The sequence below is a fragment of the Malassezia pachydermatis genome (genome assembly GCF_001278385.1).
Source record: "Malassezia pachydermatis strain CBS 1879 chromosome Unknown scaffold1, whole genome shotgun sequence".
Taxonomy (NCBI): Eukaryota; Fungi; Basidiomycota; class Malasseziomycetes; order Malasseziales; family Malasseziaceae; genus Malassezia; species Malassezia pachydermatis.
The window spans coordinates 1,228,576-1,245,393 of record NW_017253138.1 but is presented as its reverse complement, the minus strand read 5'-3'; the positions used below and the strand labels follow the sequence as shown (position 1 = coordinate 1,245,393).

Below are 16,818 nucleotides of genomic sequence, written 5' to 3'. Positions count from 1 at the left end.
CTCTCCGAGTGATCGGAAGGGCCCTCCATACGTCCAGAGAGGGCCAGCGCTGGCGATCAATCCCATGCCACTTGACCTGCCCCGTCCACCCATTTTTAGTCAACAACCCATGTGGCCCCTGTAAATCACCTAAGCTGGGTCGAAGGGCGCAAACGAACTTGGTGGAAACCCTGCGGCGAGAGGGGGACATATGGACAATTATAGCGCGGGCCGTGCCCCTGGCCCTGATTCTTACCATCTCACTATCATGTCGAGTGACAACACGCAACAACAAGGCTTCTTCGGTGTGGAGCACCAGACCTCGGGCTCGGGCACCATTACCCCGGGCGCTCCGTACGTATAAGGCATTCTAGGGACTGTACTTACACCATACAGGGTGACGGAGATCTCCCAGACGCCGGCACTCGAGGCCGGTAACCCCTTCGACAAGATGTCCATTCCGCAAGAGGCCCGCAACCAGCACATTGTGGGTCATACCGGTGAAAAGGTGGGCGATAAAAAGTACAAGATCTTGCTTGCCATGGACGGCACGGAGGCCAGTGACCTTGCCTTCAAGTACGTGATGGAGAAGAAGGTGTTCAACCCTGAGAGCCACATCTTCTTGACCACTGTTCTCCCGGCGAACGTTCTTGGTGGCCCGTGGGTGTCTGGCCCGCTCTCGATCGATGCCCGCAAGCAGAACGAGCTGCTTAAGCAGCTGCGTCAGCAGGCGGTGGAGCGTATGAACCCGTACCGCAAGGATCTCCAGAAACAGGGCTTCTCGGTGACGATGCACGTTCTCCACGGTGACGTTCGTGCCTCGCTCCTGAAGGTGTGTGACTTCCACAAGGTCGACATTATTGTGGTCGGCAAGCGCAACCTGGGCTGGAAGCGTGCTCTGAGCAGCGGTACCATCTCGTCGTACCTCGTCAACCACTCGCCGGTGCCTGTGCACGTTGTGAAGTAAAGTTCTCCTTTAGTGACAATGATTTTTTCTGAATGTCGGTAGTTCTCTTAATCTATCTACCCATTCTTTTGTCGCGCTAGCTAGCTCTATTGCTTTTCATTTAGATCCGATCCCGTGGTCACGCGCTGGTGCTACATACGCTTAGGCCACATATGCGCCATCTCGAACCTACATTTTCTATCTCTCCCTCTCTCGTAACAAAAGTAGCATCGAAGCATTTTCCATTTTGAGGTGCAGATATCTCTATCTACGCCAAGCCAGTATCGAATGAGTATGGAGATAGATCTACAAGGCGTATGTCATGAACCCATAGATACATCTGTGGTCCATACGTCAGACACTTAGTAGTACACCACCGGAGGCTTCTTCGGGCCCTCGAACGCCTCACGCTCAGCAGCGGTCTGGAAGTTACCGTGGCCAAACTTGGACGAGGTGTCAATGAACTTGAGCGTAACCTTCTCAAGGTCACGGCGCGAGGTGTGGATCTGGTGCGACTTACGGATGGTAAGAACACGCTTCTTCACACCCGGGCAGCAACCCTTGATCATGATAAAGTCGTTCTTCACAACACCGTAGTGCGGGAAGCCACCCATCGGGGTGATCGACTTCTCCGTCGTGTCAAACTCCGTCGAGGCCGAGGCCTTGTCAGCACCGTTACCAATGCGGTAGATCTTCTTGTTCAACTCAGTACGGTGGTGGTAACCATCCTGACCCGAGCGAGCCACCGTGAACATAACGTTGGCCGGGTGCCAGGCACCGATACAGGCGACCTTGCGGAGACCCTTGTGGGTCTTGCGCGGCAGCTTCTTGGTACCCCAACGGGCAGTCACACCCTCGTAACCCTTACCCTTGGTAACACCAATAATGTCGACGTTCTCGTCCTGCGTGAACAGGCTGCCAACATCCACAGTCTTCTCAAAGAGACCGTGGGCAAAGTCCACCTTCTCCGAGACCGAGCCACCGTTGACCTGGATCTCCATAAGGTGGGCCTTCTTCTGCTTCAGGCTCGTGTTGCGCAGCTGGGTGTGCGCAAGGACACGGACAACAGTGCAGTACTTGCGGATACGCTCGAGCTCACGGGTGATCGACTGACCGCCGTTCTCCGAGTGCTTCTTAGCGTACTTGGTGAAAGCCTTCTTCTTGCTGCGGTACCAGTTCTTGTAGAAGCGGCGCTTAACCTCATCCGAGAGGTGCTCGGCCCAGACAGTGGTGAGCGAGCGGAGGCCACGGGGGGTCTCGACGTAACCAACCACACCGACAACCACCATAGGCGGGGTCTCGATGATCGTAGTAGCCTCAACGATCTCGCGCTTGTGCAGCTTCGAACCGGGACGGTCGAGGTCACGAACGATGTGAGTCATACCAGCCTTGTAACCCATGAAGGCAGTCAGGTGGACTGGCTTCTTGGGGTCGTCCTTCGGGAACGACTTAACCTTGCCGCGGTGGCTCGCAGCACGCTTGCGGGGCAGGAAACCAAGCGAGCCGTGACGGGGGTGCTCGTACTGTTATGGTTAGCGTCGTTCTTTTCTTCCATAGCAAGCGATACACACCTTGCAGTGAGACATTGCTGTTGCCGTCGAGGTAACGAGTCGAAGAAAACGCCGCGCGCAGCAGTTCACCTAGACGCTCGCCGTTCAGCCCACGTATTTTACACGTGACAAAATATATCTATACACGTGACCAACCTGCCTTGCCTGCTGCATAACCCTCCTCTTTACCTTGCTTGTGCAGTGGAGGCCCCACACCTTCGCCAGCTTGTCTGCAGGTCGTGCATCTTGTTGATTTCATTTCCTTGCACCTACTCTATAGCAATATCAGTCTGGCACAAAGTAGATCTACATATATTGCAGCATACATCCTTGGTAGAAGGGAGGGGCCACCATATCGGCGACCAGTCCGTATGACATTGTATGCATGTCACTGGTTTGTCCTCGGTAGGGACCAACGCATCTTTGTCATCTTGCTCCATAGGCATCTCTGACTCTTTGCCTTTCATGGGTATCAGGTGTCCGTTCTCGACGTATCCTCCCGCTCCTCCACAGACCTGAATAATCGCATCTAGTTTCTTGGCACGGCGGAGTAATGCATGGGTTGACTCGATCAGCGCCATGTTCCGATGTGAAGTGGACGGTACTTGCTTGTGCGTGAGAGCATAGGCCTGTAGCGCCGTAAGCTTGAGTTTGCTGTCCATCTCAAAAAGGTCATAAGTTTTCTTCGTTTTTGCCACATGCAAGTGTTCTTTGCACCAAATTTGAGCGACCATATGTCCTGATTCTGACTTGAATTTAAGTGTGTGTACAGAATCACGACGGGACGTTTTGACAGGAAAGATCTCAAAGCCTAAAGCACAATGGGGTTGTGCCAAATAAGCACAGGATACATGGAATTGTGTGCGGCATGTCGGCTCCGCACATGATACACAAGCGCCTTTGACTTCATCACATAGCGAACATCGCGCCTCCAACCGCGCAACGGGTAGGCTGCCAGCGCCTTCCACAGGCTGCATGGCGGAGCTGTTCGCATACAAAATCTCAGGAATCCACGTTGAACACAACAAATGGGCCCAGTTGTTGCATTCCGTAGGCTTGTATACATCCAAGGCGGTGAAGGTTTTCGGGTCGACCTCCTGTGTACCATTCTTGCGTCGGCGCGACACGGATGTAACACGATCTGTGGGTGTTTCTCCACACAAGACACAAAATGGTAGAATGGAAGCGTTGAGCTCTTTGTCATTCATACACAGATCACAGAGCCAGGCGTTCTTCTCCATGGCATTCTCATCGATGCCAATGCAGCCTTGGTGTCCAGCCATGCCACACTCTACACAGCTTTTCAGTAGTTTTCTAGGCTCCATACGACGGCACACGACACACTTTCCCCCTTCGGCTGTGACTGGCGCTAACGATGGTAAATCGCTGGGAGGAAGGGCAGGGAGATCGGCACTTGATGCACCTACTTTGGGTACGATCAATCCCAATCCTGCTTCTTCAGAGCCACGGTCCAGAGCGGCTTGGCGCTTCACATCCGTAATGTAGGCACTTGCCGTTTCGGCAGCATATTTTCGCCAGTACTGTCCGCAATATACACAGAGAACACGCCCCGTCCAGTTGATGAAGCCGCGATACCAAAAAGGACTGGTATTCGTGGAGCAAAAAGAACAGACGAGCTTGACAGAGGGTTTTTGTTCTTGCATCACGGCTAGCTCTTTTAGAGATAAGACAGACCGACTTGGCGACAGTTCGGTTTTTTGGTCCGACTTTCTTATGCGTGGGCCTCGGAGTGTGACTTTGGTATTTTCCTTGCCACGCCATCGTTCTCCAAGTCGTTTCAACTTCCATTCATAGACGCCTTGAATAATTTCTGATGGTGTCCTATTAGGCAAGGCCGGCTTCAAGCTGCTCAGATCTCCAGATTGCTCCATGATCGTTTTTTCTAGAATTTGAACTTCTTTGGGCGTTAGAGGGAAGTATTTCACGTCGCTATCGCGTGTCCTGGCGAATGCCTCAGCTGCTTTGTGATAGTCAAAATTCATGGCGCAGAGTAGTGATAATGCTCGATTGTAAAATGGATAGGCATATCTGGGAATATGCAAGTGAGGGGCCTGTACATTTGCCAGGTATTGATCCACTGCTTGTAAGCACGATTGAAACATACCTTTCTCCCAATCTTGGTCCGGCGGTGGGATACAAATCACGTCCACGTTGCCATCGTCACCCCGTTCTGTCTTGTCAGTATCTAGGGCCATATCCTCGTCCTCCACAGCCGTGCTTTGTTTCTCATCTTCTCGCTTTCGCTTGGATGTGATGCCTCGTCGCTTCAGTCGCGGGGTTATTCTTTTTGCCTCTTTCGATGAAGAAGCCCCATCCATTGGAATATCTGCTTGAGTCGTATCCATCGACAAACTGCTTTCTTCCCATGAAGGAACGGTCACTTGGTATTTGGGACCAATCCGTGTAACAGCACGAGGATAAATAGAATCATGGGAATCTAAAACGTCCATAGCGTTGGAATGCTCACCAAAGTAGCGATAGGGCCACCCTTGATAGCACCGCAATCCTTCACGATCCATAGCTGTTAGAAGCACCTTTTCGTGCTCTGGCTCCAGTACATCGCCAAATAAGTGGGCTTTGTTCGTCCTTCGAGTGCTTGAGTTTTTAGAGCGAGGGCCTCGTACGGCCGTGCTTAGATCTGAATCCAGCCCCCCTCCGCCAACACCCTGTTCATCCACTATATCATCGTGTTTCTTAGCACAGGGCGCACAAGTCCAGCTGTAGCCTTTGGCAGGTTTGGATAGCAATGGGGGTGACAGGCAGTGCATATGAAAAAACTTGCGGCAGGTATCACAGCGTACTGACTCACTTGACGAGGCCCATTGCCGACAAATAGCACATCCTCTTAATGCGTCACATAGATCGGCGGACACAGATAGCTCAGCCACAATGAAGGAGTATCGTTCTCTCAATGTCTCAAGCACTTCTTCAGGTGCGTTCTTTATTTTCCATGTGGGTACCACATCGAAAAAGCGGTGGATGTACCTGTCAAAAAGCTGATAGAAGTAGAAATGATCATCACGACGCTTCCAGGTGGCGAGGTCTGGCGGCGTCCCATTCCCAATGAGATCTCGATGTTTCACACGACATTTCCCTCGAAGACAGGACGTGGGAAATACTTCCGTATGCATAGTAGCCACAAGGAGACGAGAGTCATTGTTGGACCGGTGGGTAAGATCTCGCATCCTGAAAAACAAGTTGGCTCTAATATGCTTAGATTTATCGTCATCCTTCTCAACGATGTCCATAACACGTCCAATGGTATATGGTTCGCCTAGACCTGCGGCCCATGGCGCAGATATGTAGACATAATCTAGATATCAGGAATAGAATGCCATACATACCGTTTATCCCAATATTCAAGTTGTTTCTCAATGATATACGCTCTGCCTTCCCCTTCTCTTTCGCCGGCGGCATGGCGTGGGTCAAGCATGGATCCTCCACGCTGAAGCCATGCCGCCCACGTGAAGATGTGGAGTACTTTCACGTAGAAAACTGGCTACCACGTAACGTCATTTATATCTACAGAATCCATAATGTGTAATCTCAGCTATTTACTGATAGGTATGCCATTGTTGAGGCAACGAGTTGGTGGTCATTACGTCGTGAGAGGGAAATTGATGCACCATGGGCATTGTCCAAGGACTTTGACTCGAGCTTGGCGCTCCATCTGGTAGCGATGACAATGAATGCAGAGGCTGTTCTGGCAAGGCAAACGAACCATTTACATGCCCATCCGGATATACGGGGTTGGACACAATGAATGGCATCGTACCCGCTTGCTCTACGCTTGTCATGGCCGGAATCCCATAAGGATAACCTGCCGCCAGTCGGTAATACTCCAATACCAAGGGCGACGTCAAATGGAAAGAAGAGTCTGGGATCATCGGGGTAAGCTGTGGGTGGCTAGGCCATAATAGCTCCATATCACATGCAGGCTTATTAAAGGCAGCGTTGACATTGGAGGAATCATCCAGGACCATATTCGGCAAAGAGCAGAGTCCATTCCACACGGTCGGTTGCCAGGCCGGTTGCATTTGCTCCAATGATACTGGGCTGAGGCTTCGTAACATATTGCTTGCATATGCCACGTTGGGCGTTGTGGTTTCAATAGGAGATGACATGAACCGCACAGGCTGTTGACTCTCTGATTCCATTGTATGCCAGCTTCGTTTACGTTTCGAGGCGGCTTCATCAGGTGCAGGGAGCACAGAGACTGGCTGCGGCGGGGTATACGTAGGATTCGGGAGGGGCATGTTCGAGAGAGGGGACTTGTTAAGAGGGCTTACCATAGCGACAGGAGAAGAAGAGCAGTCCTTGGTTACTTCTTCGCGCCAGCTCAACCACTGAACATCAATATCTCGTTGGCGTTGCAATTTCTTCAGCATGTTGCACCAATCCGCATAAGCTGTTGGGCTAATATATGCTGTGGTCCCTAGACCACTCAATAATTGCATCTCCATCTTCGTAATCTCCTTCAGCGATGTCCGCGATACATCCGACCATGTTTTGTTTGTATACGTGTAATCATCCAGAAATTTGTTTGCAAGAATCAGTGATGTAAGGAACAGCCGATATTCGCTTCCGCTCTGTCCTTGCAAATTATTGTGCCGAGTCTTTAACTGACTGATATAATAAAGTGCCAAGTTAATAACCGATTGAGACACTTGTGTTGTCTTTAGCACCCTTTGAACAAACGCTTGGAATTGCTCTGTCGGAAAGAGCTGGTTCTTTTGGGGTATGGAATGAAAAGAGGTCGTTGCGCTCATGGGAAGCGCGACGGAAGCGGATGCTTTATGTGTGCGTACAGGGGCAGCAAAAGAGTCAGTGCGTTTACGCTTCATGCTTGCATGGTTCTCTTGTTTCGGAAGAGCACTAGTTTTTGAAAACCAGATGTAGCACACCATGTTGGCGCACCACTCTGACTTCCGTGCTACATGTGCACTTGGTTGCGATTTGGTCACTTGTGTGTTTGTTGTCTTGCTGTCTTTCACTTTTTCAGGTTGAATATTGCAAGCCTCGGCTTGATCGTTTTTCGCCGTACGACCGTCCGTTGCCCAGCCTGTGGTATTCGTTATGGTAACCACAGGTGGGCACGTCATTCGTGTCGACGATGTCCCTACTAGCCCATCTACCATATATTGATATGGGCTGCTCCACGACCGGTAGTCTAATGCTTCAATCGTTCGGATGCTTGTTTGTACTGTGGCAACCATGAAGCATAAATTAAACTCCGCAGCACGGCATGCGTATATTGTATGAAACGTACACGTACGTTCTCTTTAAGTGGCAATTGTCAGCCAAGTTGTGTCCCAAGATTTTTTTGAAACGTGTTGACTCGTCAATTTCGAATTTAAAGTGTCCGAATCACCGTGGCAACCCAGGCTATGGATTTGGTCGCACAGACACGCATTCATTTGTCTAATCTGACCCTACCGTGGTATAGTTTTGTCCGTGCACTCGGCGCAATCTGCATTCCAGGTTGGGCTGCAGATGCCATTAACATCATCACCCCGTTCTTTCTTTAATACAGCCCAATCGTATTGCATTATTTTTTTTGGGATAAATGGCTATGCTGCTTTGTCTATTCTGTATTCATGTGAAAGGGTCAATCCACCTAGACATTTCCTAAGTGGATAAATTCTTTTGTTTGTTGCTCGTTATCTGCAATCAAGTGGCTTATTGCGTCATTTTCCTGACGCATTTTCAGGGTAGCTCCTCGTGCGTAGGTACAATTCCTTTTCGGCTTGGCAAGCGGGAATACTTGAGATTATGCGCATAGGTGTACATTTGCCAGTGTTTGGCCCAATCGTTTATGATTATACCCTACACCACGTTTGCCCTCGAGCGAAATCCGCGGATTTTAAAAAAGGCGCTGAAGAAACCCTGGCTGTTTTTGTAAATTCCAGCATCAGCACATGCTAAGTTGTCCAATTGATTGCATTGCTTTCAATTTTAAAGCGGGGAATTGATTGTCAAGACAGGGCAAGTGAAGGGGGTGCCTCCAGGAACGTTTTGTTGTCGCAAGCCAAGGGCCCTGTTGCGGCTAGAGTTCCTGGGTACCTGTCTCCCAAGATTTTAATCAGTAACCATCATCACCACTCTTTCACTCTCCTACAAGCATACCGCATCGTATGCCTAAAATAAAGGGAGCACAAACCGGTCGCGGTTCTGAAAAGAAATGGTCTTCGAATGGATCAAATGGCACAGCTGTGTTCCAATGCCATGGTTTTGGTGACTGTCGCATGGTGTTTACCAGGAGCGAACATTTAGCTCGTCATATACGCAAGCATACGGGCGAGCGTCCCTTCCAGTGTCATTGTATGAAGTCATTTTCTCGCCTCGATAATTTGCGACAGCACTGTCAGACCGTGCATTCCGATACACCTGAGCGGAACGAAGAGGTCTTACGCAAGCTTACTGTTCTTCACGCTAATCTAGCCGCATCAGCTGCGAAGAACCAGAAGGCTCAAGTAAAAAACATTCCAGACACTGCAAGCAAACAAGGCGATGATGCTGCAGATGGTCGTAAATCAATGTCATCTGCGAGCATGGGTACTGATTTGGGGGCCTCGGAATCAACTCGTATTCCTATCCAGAACTACCCTAAAACAAGTGAGAAGCTTTCATATCCTGACTATTCTCTACCTGATATCCCACGCAGGGCTAGCCAAGGCACACCTACTGCCTTGCCTATGATTCCCTATCATAGGTCTCGACCTGCGTCCAAATTGGGTAGCCGGGGTCATCCGTACTTGCTTTTGCCTGAACGAGTTTCTCCAACGAGCACATCTCCTACTTTCTCACGTACAGGAAACGGATACTCTATGGATCCTAGCTCTTATCGCTCATCCTCCCCTACATTTAATTCTAGCCGTTTCCGATTACCGTCTGACAAAATTTCGCCAACGTCACGTTTGCCCCCTCTACCGACGATTTCCTATGCTGAAGCATCATCGTGTCCTGACTCGATGTATTATACACGATGGTCTCCTACATCCTCGGAGAGTCAATCTGAACGTTTTTTGCGGCTTCCGTCCACATCGATGCGTCGGTATTCTGAGGGCAGCGAAATGACCCGTCATTTCCCGAGCACTTCAAGTCGTTCCCCGTATTCTGCATCGCCAACTTCTCCCGTGCCACTTGTAGATGGCGAACCTGTTACTCCTTCTACCCCCTGGGCTTCGTCGGATCGACTATTTCCGCCGCATTCGTTGCCGTCACCTAACGGGAATGATTACCCAACAAAAAACACTCGACCTTCCATTCCGTCACCTAATGTATATTTCCCCAGTCGGAGTGAGTCGTCTATGAAATATGAAAGCAAATATGACACCTACGCAGCATTGGATGATTATCATCAGATACACACCTCATTGCCTCCGCGTGGAGCTACGCATTACCGCATGGTCGATATATCACCAACTGGTATTGGTCTCCCGCCACCATTGTCTTTATCTGGTCGACAAGGCTATTCCAGGGCATATGAAGGCGATAAAGCTCGGTCCTCAACTGCGCCGACTTCTGCAGAAAAATCGCCTCGTCAACGTGCCTCTGTGCCGGATTATTCACGTCCGTATGCATTCTCCGGAGGGCATTCTCCTTACTCTATGGCGACATATCGCAACGCATACGTACACACGGGGTCGTACGATCGAAGAACTAGAACGATTGACATGGACTGATTTATTCATATATAGATATACCCACCTTTACTACTCTATGTAAAATGTATTTTACCGGGCAAATAACGAAGGGTTTTATTTATATACGCCACAATCAACATATTGACCCCATTGCAAGGCACAAACAAATTTATTAAATATCACAAGTGGTAACTTTGCATGAATTTAGGCTTCCGCGTACTCCGTAGTGCCCAGAGTTACATTGTTGCTTTTTTCGCGGTGCACCGTCTCAAGGTGCGGCTGAAGTTCGGACAGTTCCTTGGCAACTTCACGTCGGCTTGTGTAGCCAGGAGGAACCCACTTGCGCGAATTCCAGGGCTTTACCTTGGGGTCCATGTACATAACCTGCACATTCTCTAAATCCAGGTTCGAAGTCTCGTACAAGAATAAATACACAATAATGAAGTTAGCAATGCAACAACCGAAGAAGACATAACCGTAGTAGTAATGAATGTTCCTTGTAATCGGGGTGGTGAAGAAGGCGAGAAGGAAGTTCCACGTCCAGTTGCTCATGGTGGCAATAGCCATCTGCTTGGCACGTAGCTCAGGGACCGTGATCTCGGTAATAGCCGCCCAAATACCAGGACCCCAGGTGCTAGCGAAACCGAGAATGAAGAAGCACGTACAGCAAATCATAAGAATGCCAATCTGGCTGTCGTGGATATTACCGTTCGGGCCACTGTAAACTGCACCGACTGATGCGAAAATCAACAGCCATAGGGCCATCCAGGCAGCACCCCACAAAAGGCAGAAACGACGACCAAGACGGTCCAAAGCAATCAGACCAGGGATGGTGCAGAACACATTTACAACACCAAGAATGATCTGCGAAATGTACGAGTTCATAACTGGGTCATCACCCATAACATGCACGGGCTTGAACACAGTGGCACCAAAGTAGAAGAAGTAGTTCGCACCCGTAAGTTGCTGACCCATCTGCAAGACGTATCCAAGCAAAGTACGGTTGAGAGCCTTCTGCTCCATCTTGAAACAGTCCAGCCAGCCAAGTTTCCTCATAGCCAGCTCTTCCTCAACCTCCTGCTTGATCTCATAGTACTCTGTGACAACGAAGCTATCACTTTCATCAACACCACGCATCTTGGCCAAGACTTTGCGCATTTCGTCGTAGCGACCACGCTTGGCCAACCAACGAGGGGATTCAGGGCAGAACATAATACCTACACCAAGAATCAAGCCCCACGCGAAACCGATAGCAATGGGAATACGCCATTGGGCCGTCTGGTAGTAGTTACGAGTACCATAGCAGGCACAGTATGAAAGAAGGATACCAATTGTAATAAAGAACTGGTAGGTGCCGACCAACGCACCACGAACTTGACGGGGCACAGTCTCAGCCTGGTACGTCGGGACAGCCGAACTGAGCCAGCCGACCGAGAAACCAACAATACAACGACCGACACCCATTTGTACCCATCCATGCTGGGAGGCAACTTGAACAATAATGCCGATAGTGAAAACAATGCAACCCAGGACAATGCTAATACGGCGGCCGAAACGGTCATTGAACGGAGCACCAAAAATTGCGCCCGCGATAGCACCAGCACTAAACAGAGCGACCACTAGACCATTGATCCACGAGTTCCACAGTTTGCCTGGGCCTTCCGGGTCAGGGTACTGAGCGAAGCGTTGCGTAAAGTCAGTCATGATCATCAAGTCCGAAATTTGACCAGTATCCCAACCAAAAAGGAAACCACCCATAGAGGCGAGGCATGCCACATAGTAAGTGAAGAAACCCACTGGGGCTCCTGACACCTTGTGTCCCTTTATCATCTAGAAAAGTATAACAGGTGGGTGGCGTAAATGCTTGATCGCTAGCTTTTTCTTCTTACATTCTGTTTTGCTGTATTTCGCAACTTCTTATCTCCTCACTTGAGTCCGAAAAAATTATACTCCCCACATTTTCCGATATTTTTTATTGGATAGCAGGTGTGGTGGGGCTCCGTCTATTTGTCAATTGGAATTGATTTGGCGTAGCCATGCTGCGGCACACCAGAGTCAATTGAAAGCGACAAATATTTGCGATTGTCCTACCTAATAAAGGAAATCCTATAGGTAGCGGTCATTTCAGTATTAATGTTGACATTCTTCATTGTAATAAAAATTTCACCTCCTTCCTGATCTAGCGAGTTGCGAAAATTATTTCTCTACCTGCTCCATCGGGCCCTAATTCAGGCGTCCCCTGAGGCTTCGGTTATGGCCGTAATTGGGGAAGGGAAGCTGCGCCTTCGTATTCATTTGTTGAGCTCAATACCCTCATACGTTCGATGACATCAAGGTTGCAGAATTTTGGGGATAAGTTGGAATGCATCTCCATAGTTTATATATTCTTAGAGCATTGATTTGCTTAACGTAACAAGTCGTATTAACTTTCTACCGAGAATATGAATTGGCTGTTGTTATACACCTGCATAAGGTCAGTTCCTTGTTCAAATTTTACTCTGCCTCCTATCGATGCAGATTGGCTCAGAGATGAAGAATCTGTTTGGCTGTACTTCGATGGTCGATCATCAATATAATTACAGTTTGGGGCGACACTGTTGCACATCCTTGCCGAAGAGGCAGTCGTTCTTCCTAGCTGAAAGCCGGGAAAGAAACCTGCCTTGCACCAATACGAGGCAGACCATTGTACATACCTGTCCCATGTAGCAAAGCTTTTGTAGATATGTTGATCCGCGCTCATTCTCACAATTTGCATTGCAAGCTAGCCGAAGCATTTCATGATCACAGACCCAGCTAAACACATGAAGGGGCGCCCGTCAACTTATGCCGTCGCTCAATCCCGAGGGAGAGCGGCTGGCACAAGGAAGACACACACTCCATGTGCATAACTGCTTGTCGCTAGCGACAAGTGTCAATATCGAAGACGGGAACGCGAAGCAACGGCACTGCAACAAGCCGGGCTCGAACTAATATGTCTGAGATTAGTTAACTAGGGCCATCTGGGGGTTGCATACCTTCTTGGAATTTGTTCAAGAGAAAAGAGGATTTTCTGTGCGATTGTTTTTTTGTCGGTCCAAGGGGCTTAGTCAGCACTTGGTTGCTGTGCCTTCTCTTTTCCTCGTCTACGTTGGTTGGTTCGTGTGATGTCGAGAGATTTGGAACGGAATCAAGAAGCTACTTGCTACATTGGTAATTTGGATGAGCGAGTTACTGATGAGATCGTTTGGGAACTCATGCTACAAGCAGGGCCTCTAGCACATGTATATTTACCGAAAGACCGTGTTTCTCAAATGCACCAAGGATACGCGTTTGCCGAATATCGAACAGAAGCAGATGCCGAGTATGCCTGCCGTATTATGAACGGCATCAAGCTTTATGGAAAGCCGATCCGTGTCAACATGTCGTCAACAGAAAAGCAGGAAGTGGATATTGGCGCGAACCTATTTATCGGCAATCTGGACTCGGGCGTGGATGAGCGACAGCTTTACGATACCTTTGCAACCTTTGGCAACATTGTAGGAACGCCGAAGGTAGCGCGTGATCCAACGACAAACGAGTCCAAGAACTATGGGTTTGTGTCCTTTGACTCCTTTGATGCTGCTGACAAGGCCATTGAGTCGTTGAATGGCCAATTCCTTCTCAACCGCCCTATCACAGTAATGTATGCTCTACGTAAAGATGGCAAAAATGGCGAACGCCATGGTTCTGAAGCTGAGCGTCTTGTTGCGGCGCAGGCACGCAAGAACCATGTTCTGCCCAATCGAGACGCTTATGGTGTCCCCATCGCCTAATGTGGTAGTATGTACCAATTTCATATAGTAAGATACCCTGATTTCCTCGCCCGATCGCACGCGCAAATTACCAAACATTCCGGGCCTGGCAAGTCGCTGCAGCCAAACTCGAATCCTTCCGTGTGTGGAGGGTTCACTCGTCACAACGGAGGGCAACTCCTAGTAGGTTTTGCATTGCCAGTTTTGGCTCGCCCTGGAGCTGGGCCTTGGTACTTTTCACGATGGTGCGCGTACGTGCAGTGCTATGGTCATTTGTATTCCTTTGTACCAGTTCTACACTCTGCGTGTTGGCCTCTGTGGGCGATCGGTCATTAAAGTTTGCTCATTGTGTCGAATCTTGTGAGCTGGATACGTGCCGTGATCACCGGCCCGTCTCTCGATCCGACGATACAATCGTAGCGCCTGATCCTCTTCCTTGGTATCTTATTCTCACAGGGTGGTCGTGTGAATCGAATTGTGAATATCATTGCACACATCGAATCACAAATGAAGCACGCAAACGCGTGCATGATATTCGTTCTAAGGCGTACGATGATGCAATGCGTATGCGTACCATGTCGATGTCTATGAATGAACACTGGAAGGAGCAGCTCGCATGGGAGAAAGGTGGCGAAGATCTCAAGAGCGTATGTGGCGAGGACAGTTTCCTAGGCGAGTCAGGTGTGTGTTTACCATTGATGCTTTCGCCTCCGCCTCCCGTGCCTTCCGAGGCCGACATGCGGCGTGCTGTAGAACTTGATGTGTCCCATCAACTTTCTCTTCTTCCTGTGATCGACAAGGAGACGGTGCAATTCTTCGGCAAGTGGCCTCATCTTCGCGTACTCGGCATGCAGGAGCCCATGTCTGTGGTGTTTTCGCTGATGAACTTGGCCGTGCAAGTGCACGCCATTCAATATGTGTTCCGTGATTTGCTACCATCTACCTTTCCGCTACGTTCTGTGTATCTGACGCACGCGAAAATCGCATCGGTGGCCTGGTGTGCCAGTAGCGTATTCCATACGCGTGACTTGTGGTGGACCGAGCGCTTCGACTACTTCAGTGCTGCTGCGGTGCTTGTGTCTGGGTTCTTCCTTGCAATGTGCCGTATATTGTCGATCCGTCCGGGCACACCGCTGTATTATCGTATTCGCGCTGGGTGCATTTTGGCATGGGTGCTTCATGTCTTGTACCTCTTGTCGCGCTGGCGTTTGGACTACTCGTACAATATGGCAGCCTGTCTTGTTTTGGGCGTCATGCACAACGTTTTCTGGCTGCTCTATGCGCATATGCCGAACTTGTGCCTGCGTCTTCGGGCATCCCTCGGGTCTATGGACAGTGTCAACGCATCGATTCCTTTGGCGCCAACGAAGGGCAGCAGCTCCGAACGGCCAAGTCCTGCCATGCTTACGCCGCAGCCTATGAAGTTATCCAATCCACAGCGACGCCGTTTGGAGCTCCTGATCTTAGCGATGTTTGCCGCTCCAGCGCTGGAGCTCTTTGACTTCCCGCCCCTCTTCCGGTTGCTAGATGCTCACGCTCTTTGGCACTTGGTCACTGTGCCGCTCACGATGCTTTGGTACCACTGGCTCGCTGACGATGCACGTGAATGCGTCACAGCTCATGGGTGGCATGCTGACCACCATGATGTGGAACTGACAGATGTCGATGAGCTTGCGGCCGAGCCATCCTCCTCCTCTAGCCGTCTCGAGACGGCCTCGATGCTTGCGTTACCTGTATCCATGGCACCTCCGTCCCTGGATGCACAGCCTCAACACCCCACTACGGCTGCTCCCACCCTCTCTGTGCCTGGGGCCGTACAGCCCTTGGTAGGCCAAGCGTATGCTATGCTGACTACCCTGGGCTTGTGGGGCTGGCAAGTTATTCGCCTCATGCGCGGCCTTCTTATTTCTTCCTAAGACATTGTACTAGTGTAACATCATGTATGTAGTTATGCGCTACATGAACTCGAGATCATCATCCAATGCCTCGTCGCCGTAGGCCTTCAAGTCGATACTGTGACATGAGTGATACATATACGTACGTGTTCTTAGCACTGGCCGTGCCGACCTGTTTCGGCTTTGTGACGGGAGCGCGCTTGTTACCGCCTGCCTTCTTGGCCTCTTTGTCAGCCTTCACTTTGGCCTCTGCCAGCTCACGCAGCTTGGTCGATCCCTTGCGCATATCGACATCACGCAGGCCGTGGGTCGTAAGGAGCGTAAGAAGTGCCGGGAAGAAGTGCTTATCGAAGCCAGGACGGCTCGACTTGGGCTGGATCAGTGTCGAGTAAAGATCCTTCGCAAAGGCATCCCATTCCTCCTTGCTGCTAGGCTTGGCATTAGCGAGCGATGACGAGGCAGCGTCAGACGCGAGCTGCTTCTTCTTGTCATCCAACGTCGTGCTGCCCAGCAATGCCTCCGCATTCGCCAAATCCGAGCGCATCTGTGCTTCCTTTTCCCGGCGACGACGCTCATCCTGGTCTTCTTCTTCCTCGCCGCCCAAGTCCCAGTCGTCAAAGTCGTTGCCCTACATGTCAGCGATGCGCAAGGCTGCAACGTACCGAGTTCTGTTGGCGCATAGCCTCCTTCTCCGCAATCTTCTGTTTCACTGAGAGGCGCTTCTTTGGCTCCGGTGCCGCGACAGGCTTCGGCGCTGGCTCCTCATCTTCTTCCTCCCAGTCATCCTAGTGAGTATGAGCCAGCTGTAGATCGTGTCCATACCTTAATATCATCTTCCTCAACATCCTCATCCTCAAAGCGGCGGCGGCCCACGAATGGCATGGGCTTCTGCTGGACTTCCTCGTCGTTTTCTGCATGATAAGCAGCGCACCGTACATACCCCAGTCGCTCATTCTAGCGCACGTTACAAAGACAATGGCAAGAAGGAGAAAAAGACTGGCCTGGTGGAGG

The 16,818-nt window shown here is 50.2% G+C and overlaps 7 protein-coding genes across 7 annotated transcripts; 3 read left to right on the top strand and 4 right to left on the bottom strand.

Moving 5' to 3' along the window:
* Positions 1-247: 247 nt before the first annotated feature.
* On the top strand, positions 248-946 carry Malapachy_3586 (universal stress protein; the record flags this gene model as incomplete). Its single annotated transcript, XM_018138052.1, has 2 exons — positions 248-333; positions 376-946. 2 exons carry the CDS (start codon positions 248-250, stop codon positions 944-946), a joined length of 657 nt encoding a protein of 218 aa, XP_017994100.1.
* Positions 947-1,287: 341 nt separating this feature from the next.
* Positions 1,288-2,511, bottom strand: Malapachy_3536 (60s ribosomal protein l3; the record flags this gene model as incomplete). Its single annotated transcript, XM_018138004.1, has 2 exons — positions 1,288-2,448; positions 2,497-2,511. The coding sequence occupies 2 exons, from the start codon at positions 2,509-2,511 to the stop codon at positions 1,288-1,290; spliced, it is 1,176 nt and encodes a 391-aa protein (XP_017993787.1).
* Positions 2,512-6,050: 3,539 nt separating this feature from the next.
* Malapachy_3577 (hypothetical protein) lies at positions 6,051-6,884 on the bottom strand (the record flags this gene model as incomplete). The annotated part of the gene is made up of 1 exon (XM_018138043.1): positions 6,051-6,884. The coding sequence occupies one exon, from the start codon at positions 6,882-6,884 to the stop codon at positions 6,051-6,053; it is 834 nt and encodes a 277-aa protein (XP_017993988.1).
* Positions 6,885-10,346: 3,462 nt separating this feature from the next.
* Positions 10,347-11,900, bottom strand: Malapachy_3538 (general substrate transporter; the record flags this gene model as incomplete). The annotated part of the gene is made up of 1 exon (XM_018138006.1): positions 10,347-11,900. The coding sequence occupies one exon, from the start codon at positions 11,898-11,900 to the stop codon at positions 10,347-10,349; it is 1,554 nt and encodes a 517-aa protein (XP_017993789.1).
* Positions 11,901-13,285: 1,385 nt separating this feature from the next.
* Malapachy_3559 (spliceosome-associated protein sap-49) lies at positions 13,286-13,933 on the top strand (the record flags this gene model as incomplete). The annotated part of the gene is made up of 1 exon (XM_018138027.1): positions 13,286-13,933. One exon carries the CDS (start codon positions 13,286-13,288, stop codon positions 13,931-13,933), a length of 648 nt encoding a protein of 215 aa, XP_017993895.1.
* Positions 13,934-14,472: 539 nt separating this feature from the next.
* Malapachy_3583 (hypothetical protein) lies at positions 14,473-15,828 on the top strand (the record flags this gene model as incomplete). Its single annotated transcript, XM_018138049.1, has 1 exon — positions 14,473-15,828. One exon carries the CDS (start codon positions 14,473-14,475, stop codon positions 15,826-15,828), a length of 1,356 nt encoding a protein of 451 aa, XP_017994103.1.
* A 39-nt stretch (positions 15,829-15,867) lies between these two features.
* Malapachy_3549 (translation initiation factor eif3 subunit) lies at positions 15,868-16,760 on the bottom strand (the record flags this gene model as incomplete). The annotated part of the gene is made up of 5 exons (XM_018138017.1): positions 15,868-15,925; positions 15,954-16,435; positions 16,470-16,592; positions 16,630-16,718; positions 16,748-16,760. 5 exons carry the CDS (start codon positions 16,758-16,760, stop codon positions 15,868-15,870), a joined length of 765 nt encoding a protein of 254 aa, XP_017993941.1.
* Between the last annotated feature and the right edge of the window lie 58 nt (positions 16,761-16,818).